Raw genomic sequence first — 12,639 nt, 5'->3', positions numbered from 1 at the left:
ATGCAACTTGTTTTGACCAATAGAATATAGTGGAAGTGAAGTAGTGGGAGTTCCAAGCCTTGGCCTCAAGAGACTTGGCTGTCTTGGAACCCTGGAGATTTCAGGGTGGATAATTCCAGGTGACTCACCGGAGGATATGATATCTCATGCACAGAGATGCCCTGCTGACAACTCATGGGGGTGCCAGGCAGCTAACCCCAGTCAAGCCCCAATTGACTACAGCTGCATGAATGACTCGGAACGAATCAGCCAAATTGTCCAGTTAAGCCCATCCTGGGCTTGCCAACCCATGGAATCTTGAATAAATAAAATGATTGAGGCAGCTTATTACTCAGCACCAGCTGACTGGTACACCAAGGCAGCTAGTTTTAGCCAGCTCCCTGAGCCACAAGTCAGGAGAACTGTCATACTTGAATGGACCAGCCTTCAATCTGGCCTCATTGTTCTGGACATGTCTGTCCACCACCCTCCAGCACTGAAACTGGAAGAAACCAATGAACTATTCAGTGGAAGAAATTCTTCCCTAATTCCCGCTCCTGCAACTTACCCAGCCCTGGGTATGAGCTAACGCAAGTATTTCAGAACAGACTTGAGGGATGTGGGGTTGGGTGGCATTTACTTCTCTCTTGGCTCTAGGACAGAATCTTCTTCCCAACCTGGTGTCTCTGGTAAGCTGTTCATCCCAGTTCAAAAGCCCCCATGCAGGCAATCTCCTCTCTCTGCCTCAGGGCAGGAGGTGTCTCCATGTTTCTGTTTCACTCCAGACAGACCATCACATTACTCCCCACCCTTCAGGGCAGGGTACAGGAGAGAATCAAAGGAGTTTGCTGAACTGAAGTGACCAGAAGGAAGTGGTCAACACCTGCCATCACAGAAAGGCGCCTGGTCCCTCCCCACCAGGCCTGGGGTCGGAACAAGTGCTGGACCCAGCCCCGTCCCAAGTCAGTCTTGGAGTAGATCCCCATAGCCATTCGGAGGTACTTGATGATAAGTGTTTTCTAATCACAACACAGCTGCCCAGCAAGTTTTCAGAGAGAGAGGCACAATCTTTACCATTTTTTACGGATGTCAAAATCAAGGCCTGGAGAGGTATTTTTCTGCTCCCCCTCCCCTGGTGGGCCCCCTCATCTGATATGCTCCCCCATTTCAAGTGTGTGTCTGAAGCATATATGGGCCTCCTCAATGTGAACTCAGCCTTGGGAGCCCCAGAACTCAAAGGGTTTCTATTTCCCCCATCTTGGCCCCCATTGCCCCCAGAGCAATCCTCCTGCCACCCAACCACACCCTCAGAGGGACCCTGACCACCTGGGAAAGGCCCAACCACATCTCCCTTCCCCCACCACACACACATACACACAAACGCACATATGCACGCATGCGCCCGCGCACACACATCTTAGACCCTCTTCACCTGGGTACCACACCCCTCTAGCTGGAGGCCTGAGGAGAGATTATTTCAACCAGATGGGACCAGTTTCTGGGCGGAGGGCAGACTGAAGTAGTGAAGGGAGATGGGGGGGAGGGGGCACCTGGGCTCCACTCTCCCTCTCCCCTACCTCTCCCACCCGCCTCCGCTGGCCCTCACCTCCTCCCCCCCTCCCAGCACCTTGGGCAGATGAGGATGGGGTTGCCATGGCAACGCTGATTCACCACACGGAAGCTGGCAATTGTTGTTGCCATGGAAACCGCCTCTTAGGGGCGAGCCCAGCTCCTGCCTTGCACAAAAGAGATATTTAAATATAATCTTCTGGAGATGGATGAGCCGAGGGAGGGAGCGAGGGAGGAGGACCACAGGGAGGGAATCTGCCCCCATCAGGGCACCCTCCACCCTTACCCGTTCTCTCGGCCTGGATACCTGCTTCCCATCTCCCCCACCTGCTGCAGAGCCTGGGACCTTCCGCCTCCTACTAGGAGGCCCCTTCCCCCTCCTGGGTCAGCTCAGCGGGAGGGAAGGGGTCCTGGCCTGGCTCTAAGAAGCCTGGTGGGCATCCCCTTCCTCTCCAGTCCCCCACTCGAAAGTCGAGGTTCTGAGGCCCGGCCATCCACATCCCGCAGACCCGCGCCTCGCCTTACCCACCGGCCTAGAGATGCGCGCCAGGCTGGCATCCATGTGCCGCCTCCCGCCCGGCTGGCCCTGAGAGCACAGGCGCGCACACGCGCGCACGCTCGGGCTCCGCGCCTCGCTCTCCGCACCCAATGCCCAGGCAATCCGCACGCCAGAGGCCGGGCCCTGCCCGCGCTGCCCGCCCAAGCCGGGAGGAGGCGTGCCGAGGAGAGCTGGGTTTCCCCTCACCCCACCCCTCCTGTCGCCCCTGCCCACCCATCTGGCTCTGCCCACCTCCTTCCGGCTCCCTCTCTCCATCTGTCCCACCAAGGTCTCTGCCGAATGCCCTTCCTTGCTCCTCTACCTTCCCTGGCTCCCCATTGTTGTATCCTTTCCCTGCCCTTTCCCTCCCTCTTTGCACTTATTCAACAACATTCTCATGTGCTTCAAGCTGAGTAATTCTGCAACCTCAGGGAGCATTCCACTAGTTAGGCAGTGGGGAAAACAGAAGGATATACAGACACTTCCAGACTCATGGGGTCAAGCGCTGGGAGAGCCTAGAGCAGAGAACAGTGAAGACCCAAAGACTTTCCTGGAGATGCACTGAAGATGGAAAATTTGCAGTGGGTTTTAAAGTATGAATAGGAGTTCATGGCGGGGGAGGGGGGTGAGGAACAAATTGGAGCAACACCTATGTCCATTGATTTATTTAATCTCCAAACAACTTTATGAAATGGAAATGTGCCCCTTTTACAGATGGGGAAATCAAAAAGGGAGAGGAGAAAATCAGAAGCAGAGACCAGATCTCCTGCCAGTTTTCTCAGGGTGAGTGGGGGTCTCTGAGAACCCAGCTATCCCTCCAGCCAAGGATCAGGTGGACTAGGGCTCTGGGCGGGCATAATTTAAGTGACTGGAATCCAGTCCTTGCTCTGCCACCCAGCTCTTGCTAAATGACTACAACCAAGCCATACACCGTTGGGAAAATAAGGTCCTTTATGTCTGACTTATGTATATGAGAGATGGGGAAACTGATGCCACTTGGGGGAAGGACTGCAGGAAGACCATTTAGTAGACAGGCTGGGGCCCCAAATATTCTCCTGGGTTTGCAAAGCTGTGCCTTTTGAAAGTGTGGGGGCCCAGAGAAAGCCCTGACTGGGTTGTTTCTGGATGGTGTGGAGGAGGATGAAGCAGGTGGACCCCTATCTGGGCTGTCTGGGGTAGCATTCCATGCTCTTCCTCTCCCATGCAAGCCCCTCTCCTGTTCTAGATTCTGCCATGGCTCCCTGTTGCCCTTGGGGTAGAGTGCCAACTCCTCACCCTGGCATCCGAGGCAACTTTGTTGCTCTGTCCCAATCATTCCTGCCCCTTTCTCCTCCCCAACCCTGAGGACAATGGACTGGAACACACCCATGTGCACCCCACCCTTGCCCAACAAGCCCCTTGGAATGTGACCTCCCCCCCAAAGCCTTCCCCTCCATCCTCCCTGCTTCAGTTGCTTTGCCCAGTCATTGCCTTGATGACAGCATCTCCCCCCACCCTAGTACACATTCTGTTCCTCTTTTGGAGGGGTTCCCAGGGTCAGGGCTGGGGTGAGGGGCTCTAAGACCTCCTCCCGAGAAAGACCCAGCATAGGGTCCACAAGTGGCAAACGAGATGAGACAAGACCAGACCTACGGTTTCCAGACTCCTGTCCCACAGGCAAGAGTGGGGCAGGCGTGCTGGGCAGAGTGCCCGGCACGGGAAGTAACCCAAGAGCTTGTGCCAGGCGTGTCTGAGCTGTCCCCGTTTCATGGGAGAACACGAGCTCAGGAAGAGACGTGACTGGCCAGAGTCCCACAGCTCGACTCCTGGGACCGTGAGTTCATTCATTCGGCTGTGTATTTGCCAAGTGTATGTTCAGCCTCTGGTGTGTCCCAGCTCACAGGACCCTCAAAACACACCACAAACCCATTTTACAGATGAGGACACTGAGGCCTCAAAAACCATATCCTGAGACACTTGGCACCTCAGGGGCCTCCTGCTCACTCCCAGGACTGGCTTGACTCTGAGCCAAGTCATGAGATGTAGGGGAGGGTTCTGCAAAGGGACTACCTCAGATACTCCTGTGTACACAGAAGGGGGTTCAGGGGTTCAGGGAGGGGCCTGTGGTGGGGGGCTCACAGTCTGACAAACTCAAACTCATCTCATCCCTTTCCAGAATGCTCAGATGAGCTGCATGGCTGCTCCCCGATCTGGCTCATCCCTCACTCCCAAGAGCTTCACAAAGAAAGAGTGTTGCCTCAAATGGCCACCCAGCCCCTTGCTATCCTTGAGGTGGGAACTGGACCTGTTGCCTTTTGTCGCCTGAGTGGGACTTTCTTCCATCCCCAGGATCCCCACCCTGGGTTTGACAGGCCAGCAGAGAATCCCTGTGACAATCGGAGGCATTGGCCCCATGTGGATTCCAGGGTCCTGTGGTCCATTCTGGGTTCTATTCTGGGATTCTGTTATTCATTGTAGGATTTTATTCCAGAATGCTGAGATCTGATTAAACTGCATGCCCCATGGACTCTGCTGTCACATTCGAGGTGGGAATTGGAAGGAGTGTGTGTCACTTGCTGCAGAAAACAGCACTGGTGGGGGAGGGGCCGTCGGCTGTGCCAAGGTGGGGGAAGATGCACTGAGCTAGCAAACCACTGGGACCACTCCCTCACTCATCAAAAGACGAAGAGACAGAGGTGTCGATCTGTACTGTGTCCCCCAAGGCGCGCGCACACAAACACACACACACACACACACACACACAGGGGTAGGAAAGGTGCTGGCTGTCTTTGTCTCTAACACGGCCCAACCCAGGGCCCCTGTCTCCCAGGCAGCGCGCAGGCACGTGCAGCATGTGACCCTGCAGGGCAGGCTTTCTCCTGCAGCCAAGACTCCATCCTCTGCCACTGACACCTGGGAGGAGGCTTAGACTCCTGTGCTCAGACATGCTGATAGGCAAAGGGTCCTCCTGTCCAATAGACCCCACGTCTCCGTGTGCAATTAGTGAGCAAGGCTCCAGCTCTCCTACTGTAAGACTGGTTCCATTTCTGTGGGTGTTCTTGTGGAGGGAGGCTCACCCCCAGAGTTAACCCCTTCTCTCATCAGAATTGGAAGACACACATATTCAGGGATCCCGAACTCCTGTGTATGAGACTGACCCAAACGTGGCATGTGTCCGCCCAGAGCAAAACACTGGCAAGGATCTCTGTGCCTTAACAGCAAAACTAGAGACAACTCACATGACCACCAGCAGGAGGAGGGATGAATAAATGGTGCATCCAGGCTGTGGAATACCACACAGCAATGACAAAGCACAAAGCTACAAGGCATCATATTGAATCTCATCCTCATGGTAACAGAAGAAAAGGAACGGCTGATTGCCATAAAAGTCAGAACAGTGGTTCCTCCAATGTGAAGAGAAGAGAAGGGCTTGGGCTTGGGGACATGGGTTGGGGTGGTTTCCGGGTGCACAGTGGTAATGGGGTGCTTGCTTTATAGTCAGTTGGGTTGCATGCACTTTTCACTAAATCTGCAGTATTTTTCAAATTTTAAGAAAAAAATTTAAGCCAAGCCCCTCTGTCCCCAGGATCTAGCTCTGAGCCACCTCTTTATTTATCAAACATCTGCCCTCACCTCCAGGGCACAGGGGGCAGCTTACAGGAAACTCAACCAGAGAAGCCACAGGTTCAAGGTCTGTGAAGCAGGGTGGGTGGAACCATGGTGCTCACCCTCCTGGGTGAGCTGGGACAAGTCCCCTCCTCTCTCACCACAGTCCCCTTGCCTGTCACATGGGGTCAGAGCAGACCCAGGGCCCTGCTGCCATGGCAGCTGGAAGAAGTGCCCCCAAAGTGCTGGGGGACAATGATAATACTGGGGAAACTGAGCCCTGAGGGGAAAAGAGATGGCTTGAGGCCCCTGACCCCTCCTCAGCTGTGATCTGGTGTCAAAGAGAGACAGACAACTCCCTAACCTAGACATATAATGATGCTGCACCACGCTCCTGGGTCTAGAACATTCTAGGTCTACACTGTCAAACAGTCTAGAACATTCTAGATCTGCACTGTCTAACGTGGTGGCTGATCCCTGAGCTAGAACATTCTAGACTTTGCAGTGTTCAGGACGGTAGCCTCTAGCCACATGTAGCCAGTGGAAGTTTAAATTTACATCTGTTAAAATTAAATAACATTAAAAACTCAGTCCCTGAGCACACTCACCCCTTTTCAAAGGCTCCATAGCCAAACGGAGCAAGTATCCACCTTACTGGACAGCAGAGACGGAACATCCAGTAAATTCTATTGGATGGTGATAGCCCAATATGGGGATGGGCAAACTACAGCCCTTTTCTGCACCCCACCCCAGACAATTTTTGTTCATAAAGTTTTATTGGCACTTAGCCACACTCACTGTGATTGTTTTGTGCTTTCAACAGATGCAACAGAGGCTATATGGCTGGCAAAGCTGAAAACATTTGTTCTCTGATCCTTTACAGAAAAGTCTAAAAACTGACTCCATTCTTGGAAAAGCTCTGAGTAGGTTCACAACAACTTGAGCAAAGGAATCTACTTTTTCAATTGTCAATTTTATAAAATGCAACTCCACATTGAGCATCTCTGATAACCACTAAGTGTTCTGGTTGAAAGGAATTGAGTGTGTGCAAGGCACACACCAGATTTTCAAACACTTAGGATGAAATAAAAAGAATGTGAACTATCTCATTAGTAAGTTTTACATGGGCCCTACTGACAGCCTCTTGATAGAATTTTGGAGACAGTGGGTTAGAATAAAAGAAAGCATTAAAATTCATTTCACCTGTTTCTTTCTACTCTTTAAATGCTGCTCCTAGAAAAATCTAAATGCTGTGTGGTATGCATTCTATATATTTATCTTAGCAGTTTTCTAGAACATTCACCAGCTCCTTATTCTCCTAAACAGGGTTCCTCAACCTCAGCACTGCTGATTTTGGCCTGGATCATTTTCTGTTGTGGGGGGCTGTCTTGCGCACTGTAGGGTGTGGAACAGCAGCCCTGGCCTCTACCCGTGAGATGCCATGGTCAAGATGATCACAAATGTCCTCAGACACTGCCCAGTGTCTCTGGGGGCAGTAAACTTCCATTAGGTTCTCATGCGTTCCCACACTCAGCTTGCCACACGCACTCCTGCCTCCACGTCTCAGTACGCTCCGTGCTCACACCACCCCCATCTGCCACCACCCTCCCCATCACTCAAGACTAGGCTCCAATGCTTCCCCCTCCAGAAAGCTGCCCTGTTTGCCCTCCATGAGGTCATCACCACAGGTCACCTGGTTCTCCCTTGAGATGCAGTTCCCCAGTCACCCTTCCATCCAGCTGTTCATTTTGTGGTCACCCCATGCAGTGAAGTGAATGGCTGTCCTCCCCAAAAACGTATCTGATACCTAACCCCTGCAATCTATGAGTGAGACCTTATTTGGAAATGGTATCTTTATAGATGTAATTAGTGACAGATCTGTGCACAAGGTCATCCTGGATTTAGGTGTCCAGGACTGGACTGGTGTCCTCAGAAGAGAAAGGCGGTGGAGATGGCAGAGATGTAGACATGGAGGAGAAGGCCACCTGACAACAGAGGCAGGAATTGGAAGGATTACAGGCCAAGGACTGCCAGCGACTGCAAGAAGCTAGGGCGGGGTAAGGGGAAGGGAGGAAAAACTGATTCAAAGGGGATGCTGTGGGCAGTTTGAGCTCTGCTGGGTATGGAGTGCCTGAAGGAGTCACCAAGGGGCGTCTTCTGTACACAGAACTGGTGAGAGAAGTGCAGCATCAGGCCTATTAAGTAGGTGCTTAATAAAAGGATGCTGGCTGGCTGGCAGGATGGATATGGATGAAAGAATTGGATTGTGCTAGGAGAGTGAGCAGAGAGAGGACAAAGAGCTCTGAGACTGGGACTTCCCTGATGGTCCAGTTACTAAGACTCCATGCTTCCAATGCAGGGGTCTAGGTTCTATCCCTGGTCAGAGAACTAGATCCCACATGCTGCAACTAAAGATCCTGCATGTCGCAACTAAGACCCAGTGCAGTCAAATAAATAGATAAATACATAACTTTTTAAAAAAAGATGTTGTGGCTTGCTCCTGGCTCACTCTTAGATCACATGCCCTGGGGGAAGCCAGTCGCCATGCTGTGAGGTCCCTCAAGTAGCAAGCACTGGGGAGATGCCCATGAAGAGGAGCAGAGGCCTCCAGCCAATAGCCATGCACTGGGCCAGATTTGCCAGCCACAGTAAGCTCTGGCTGATGACTCCACTGCAACCTCAGGAGAAACCAGAAGCCAGAACCATGCAGCCAACTCATGTCCCAGTTCCTGACCCTTGGCAGCTGTAACACAATGCATGCTGATTGTTTGAAGCCACTAAGTTAAGGAGTAATTTGTTATTTATTTTTATAAATAAAAATCTTGGCCACACAGTGAGGCATGCAGGATCCTAGTTCCCCCAACCAGGGACCGAACCTGTGCCCTCTGAAGTGGAAGTGTGGAGTCTTAACCACTGCACAGCCAGGCGAATCCCTGAAGAGTAATTTGTGACACATCGGGAGATAACTAATAGAATCCACAGAACTCCACTGTGCCCCTGGGTGCTATGGATGGACCTGCCCTCCAGTTTCCTGTTGGTTTGGGGAGGTGTTGGCAGAAGGTCCAAGTGAGGGAGAAGAGTGAATTCCAGACGGTGTTTGCTCACCTTTGCATATCCTGTCCCCTCTCCTAGCATGTCCTTCCTCCTCATCTTTCAAGTCTCTTCTCAAATGCCACCTCCTCAGTGAAGCCCTCAGTGACCTCCTCAACAGTTTCTTCCCTCTGCCCCACCGCATTATACTCTTCTGCTGCTGAAGACCAGCGAGGTTGAGTTACTGGTTCATTGCCACATGGCAACACCAGGTGGAAACTAAGCAAGGAGCCCGCTGATGTGGCCACCACAGCATATGCTCTCGCTTCTGCCGCTTCATCTTTCAAAGAGGGGCTCTTTGCTCTGCAAGGGAAGGTTGAGGCCACCCCCCAAACCTTTGGATGCTTGCTCAGAGTTGAGTCAAACTCATGCTACAGCTTCTTGTTCCTGGCAGGTGAACCCCAGATTGTCCACTCTCAGCCATGTAGCATCCATGCTCCCAGCAGGAATGGCAAGATGCCACCCTAGCATCCTCTGAAGCCCCTTGATCCTGAAGGGTCCCTGGGATTTCTAGAGGGAAGGGCGACACCCCCTGCCCCCAAACTCATGCAGTGGGTTGCTACAGATCTCACTGAAGACCTGGCTTGGCAGGCTGAGGCGGACCTTCCATCCTTTCCTGGGGGCAGGGACCTCCTCCCCACCCAAAGAGGACAGGGATGACAGGAGAGAACCAGTAAGCCCAGAGCCTGGGCCAGCCTCCACTAGGGAGGAAATATCTCATAAAGAGCCATAGCTTTACTTGCTCCATAAGGACAAGAGGAAAGAAAATCCCCTCCCTTCTTATGGTGAGAGGTAGGTAGGGTCCAGTCTCCTCCCTGAGGCCCACAAGGCCCTGACCATCTGCCTCCATTCTCTCCTTGACCTCCCCTCCTCACTCTCTCTGCTCCAGGAACACGGCCCTCCTGGCTGATCCTCCAACTCACCAGGCACCATCCTGCCCCCGGACCTTTGCCCCTGCTGACCCTCTGCCTGCTAATGCTTTCTTATCCTCCAATGACACTCTCATGTGAAGTCAGGTGCCCTTGGGCAGTGTGCAGCCTCCACAACCACACACAACCACCCTGACATGAAGTGCACAGCCTGGGATGCAGTTAACGCACAAGACATGCCCATCCGGGTGATGATGTCTGTCTCTGCTCCATTCGTCTCTTTCTGAGTTCAGAGGCAGATGAGCTTCACAGCTGATCCCAGGAAGGAACTTAGCCTTCCCCGAACTGACAGCATCCCCTCCATCTGCCCCTTCACTTCCCAGCAGCATCCAGCACTCACCCCGGGCAAGGTCTTCTGTTCGTGCAGGGCAGTCTGAGCTTTGATGGCGGAGTCCCTGGCACAGTAGGTGAGAAAGGCACAGCCTGGAGGGGAGACAAATAGAGGTGTTAGGAGAAAAGGAGGCCGTGCACCCACGTTCACAGGAAGTTCCACTGTGAACCGCTCACAGGAGATCCGTAGAGGAGTGAGATCCACAGAGACAGAAAGTTGATGGTGAGGGCCAGGGGCTGGGAAAGGGGATGGGGAGTCAGTGTTTAATGGGGACAGAGCTTCAGTTTGGGAAGATGAGAAAGTTCTGCAGATGGATGGTGGAGATGGTTGCACAACAATGGGAGTGTAGTTAAAGCCACTAATTTCTGCACTTAAAAATGGTTAAAATGGCAAACTTTCTGTTATGTGTATTTAACCACAATTTTTAAAACTTAGGAAATTAAAGAAGGAAAAGTGATTAAGGTGGTAATTTTAAATTATGTATATTTCACTATAATTTTAAAAATAGAAAAAAGGAGGCTGGAGCCCCCTTTTGGGGCAGTTAGGAGTAGCTCAGCTCTCCCCTCCCATACTCACACTTCCCAAAGGGTGAGACGGGAAAGGCAGAGAGACGATTCAGCTGTCAATTAAATCTGTGGCTGATGCTAAAAAGCGGGGTGAGATGGGGGGTGGGGGAAGGGGGAAGCGGCAGAGCTGCCACCTCAGGGAGGAGGATAGTGAGGGGTACCAGCAGCCCCAAGGAACCAGAAGAGGCCTCAGCACTGGAGTGAGGAGCACAGTGACTCTGCCACTAACCAACTCTGTGGCCTCGGATGGCCCGCTGCACCTGTGTGGGCGCCTCAGTTTTCCCCATCAGAACAGATGCTCGAAGGGTGCAGTGGAATGGACCAACCTAGGTGCAGGGGCGGAGCTAGAGAGGTGGGGCGTGGCGTCAAACGGAAGGACCAATCCGGAGAGGCAAGGGGCGGGGCCGGCTCTAAAGTGGTCCAGAGCCGGGGTGTGATTGGAAGACGTCCTGAGTGGGGGCAGGGGGTGCGAGGCAAGAGAGCCATAGAGACAAGAAAGGTTGAAAGACAGAGACCGAAGAGAACCGAGCAGAGGGAGGCGCCCAGAGAAAGGCCAATGAGATTAAAGATATTTTAAAAGATTTTGTGGGGCGGGAGATGCAGGCAAGTTCTTTGGGATGGACACAGGGATCCGGGCCTCAGAGCTGGGTTTGGCTCTCTAACCCCAGGGGACCTCAGTTTCACTGACTGAAATGAGACCATTGTCGGCTGCTCTGATGCTGTGATGCTGTCGAGTCCTGGGTCCTCCACCCCCAGCTCCCTTCCCATGGTCTCTCAGCTTCCCCCGACGGGGACCCCCTGTGCAGAGCCCCTGGGAACAGCTCTGGGGGCACCACTTTCGCCCCAGGCTGGAGTTAATTAAAGCTGCATCCTGCTGGGCTGCACTCACTTCGCCGGCTGCTCCCACCAGCTGGGCCTGGTGGTGGGGAGGAGTCTCTGACCCAGGCCTGAGAGGGGCCCTGGGGCCCTGGGGAAGGGGCACCAGGCAGAGCTGAGGACAGCTTCTAACATTCATTTTTTTAAAAATTGTGTTGGGAATGTAAAATGGTGCGGCGGCTGTAGAGAACAGTTTGGCAGTTCCTCAAAAAAGTTAAACATAGAATTACCATATGATCCAGCGAAATTCCACTTCTGGGTATATATCCCCAAAGAATTGAAAGCAGGGACTCGAAAAGATATTTGCACACTGGTGCTCATAGCAGCGTTATTCGGGACAGCAAGAAGGTGGAAACAACCCAAACACACATCAACAGATGAATGGACAACAAAACGCTGTCCATCTATACAAGGACCACAAAGAAAGGAGATTCTGACACCTGCTACAACATGAATGAACCCTGCAGACATGATGCTCAGTGAAATAAGCCAGACACAGAAGGACATTTAGAGTATGATTCCACTCAAAGGAGGTCCTAGAGGAGTCAGATCCACAGAGAGAAGGAAGTAGATGGTGGGCCCAGGGGCTGGGGGAGGGGATGGGGAGTCAGTGTTTCATGGGGACAGAGTTTCAGTTTGGGGAGATGAGAAAGTTCTGGATGGTGGGGATGGTTGCACAACAATATGAATGTGCTCAGTGCCACTGAGCTGTGGACTTAGAAATGGTCAAGATGGCAGATTTTGCTATGCATATTTTACCAGAATAAAAATTTGTAATGGGAGATACTACAAACACACCCTCTTTATATATTGTGTGTGCTTATCCTTTTTTGGTTATATTCAATGCCCATATCTTCTCCCAATACACGTCTTCCTCCCCTTTTTTTTTTTTTTTTGCGTTTCTATTTTCTGCATTGAATCTCCAGGGTCTTCAAGGAATGCAGAGGTACTAAGAAAATAGCCATAAGGCCTGAGAGACATTAGGCATGGCTGGAAAGAAATTGGGAGGTATAAAAGAGGGGCAAAGCCCTTTCTGCTTGAGCCTTTTCTTTCCCGTGGAGCCCTTTATGCAGAAGACAGAGTGTGTCGGCTCTAGGAGGGTAGGTATAACCTCTGAACAACCTTCTGCCAGCCTGTGGGTCTGTCGGGAAGGCTTGCAGCCAGATAGACGGAAAA

At 52.2% G+C, this 12,639-nt stretch overlaps 1 protein-coding gene across 3 annotated transcripts in view; it reads right to left on the bottom strand.

The window, feature by feature from the left end:
- CELF5 (CUGBP Elav-like family member 5) overlaps positions 1–12,639 on the bottom strand; it is a 50,183-nt gene that overhangs the window by 21,611 nt on the left and 15,933 nt on the right. For all 3 annotated transcript variants that reach the window (XR_005721232.1, XM_040241913.1, XM_040241912.1), the window contains exon 2: positions 10,031–10,113. Coding sequence is in view for 2 of the 3 variants with exons in the window: in XM_040241913.1 (XP_040097847.1) it covers positions 10,031–10,113 (83 nt within the window). In the remaining variant the exon portion in view is untranslated. The remainder of the gene's footprint in view (positions 1–10,030; positions 10,114–12,639) is intronic.

This window comes from Oryx dammah, unplaced genomic scaffold (genome assembly GCF_014754425.2).
Source record: "Oryx dammah isolate SB20612 unplaced genomic scaffold, SCBI_Odam_1.1 HiC_scaffold_5, whole genome shotgun sequence".
Taxonomy (NCBI): domain Eukaryota; kingdom Metazoa; phylum Chordata; class Mammalia; order Artiodactyla; family Bovidae; genus Oryx; species Oryx dammah.
The sequence above is the reverse complement of the archived record's forward strand: the minus strand, read 5'-3'. Positions and strand labels throughout refer to the sequence as shown.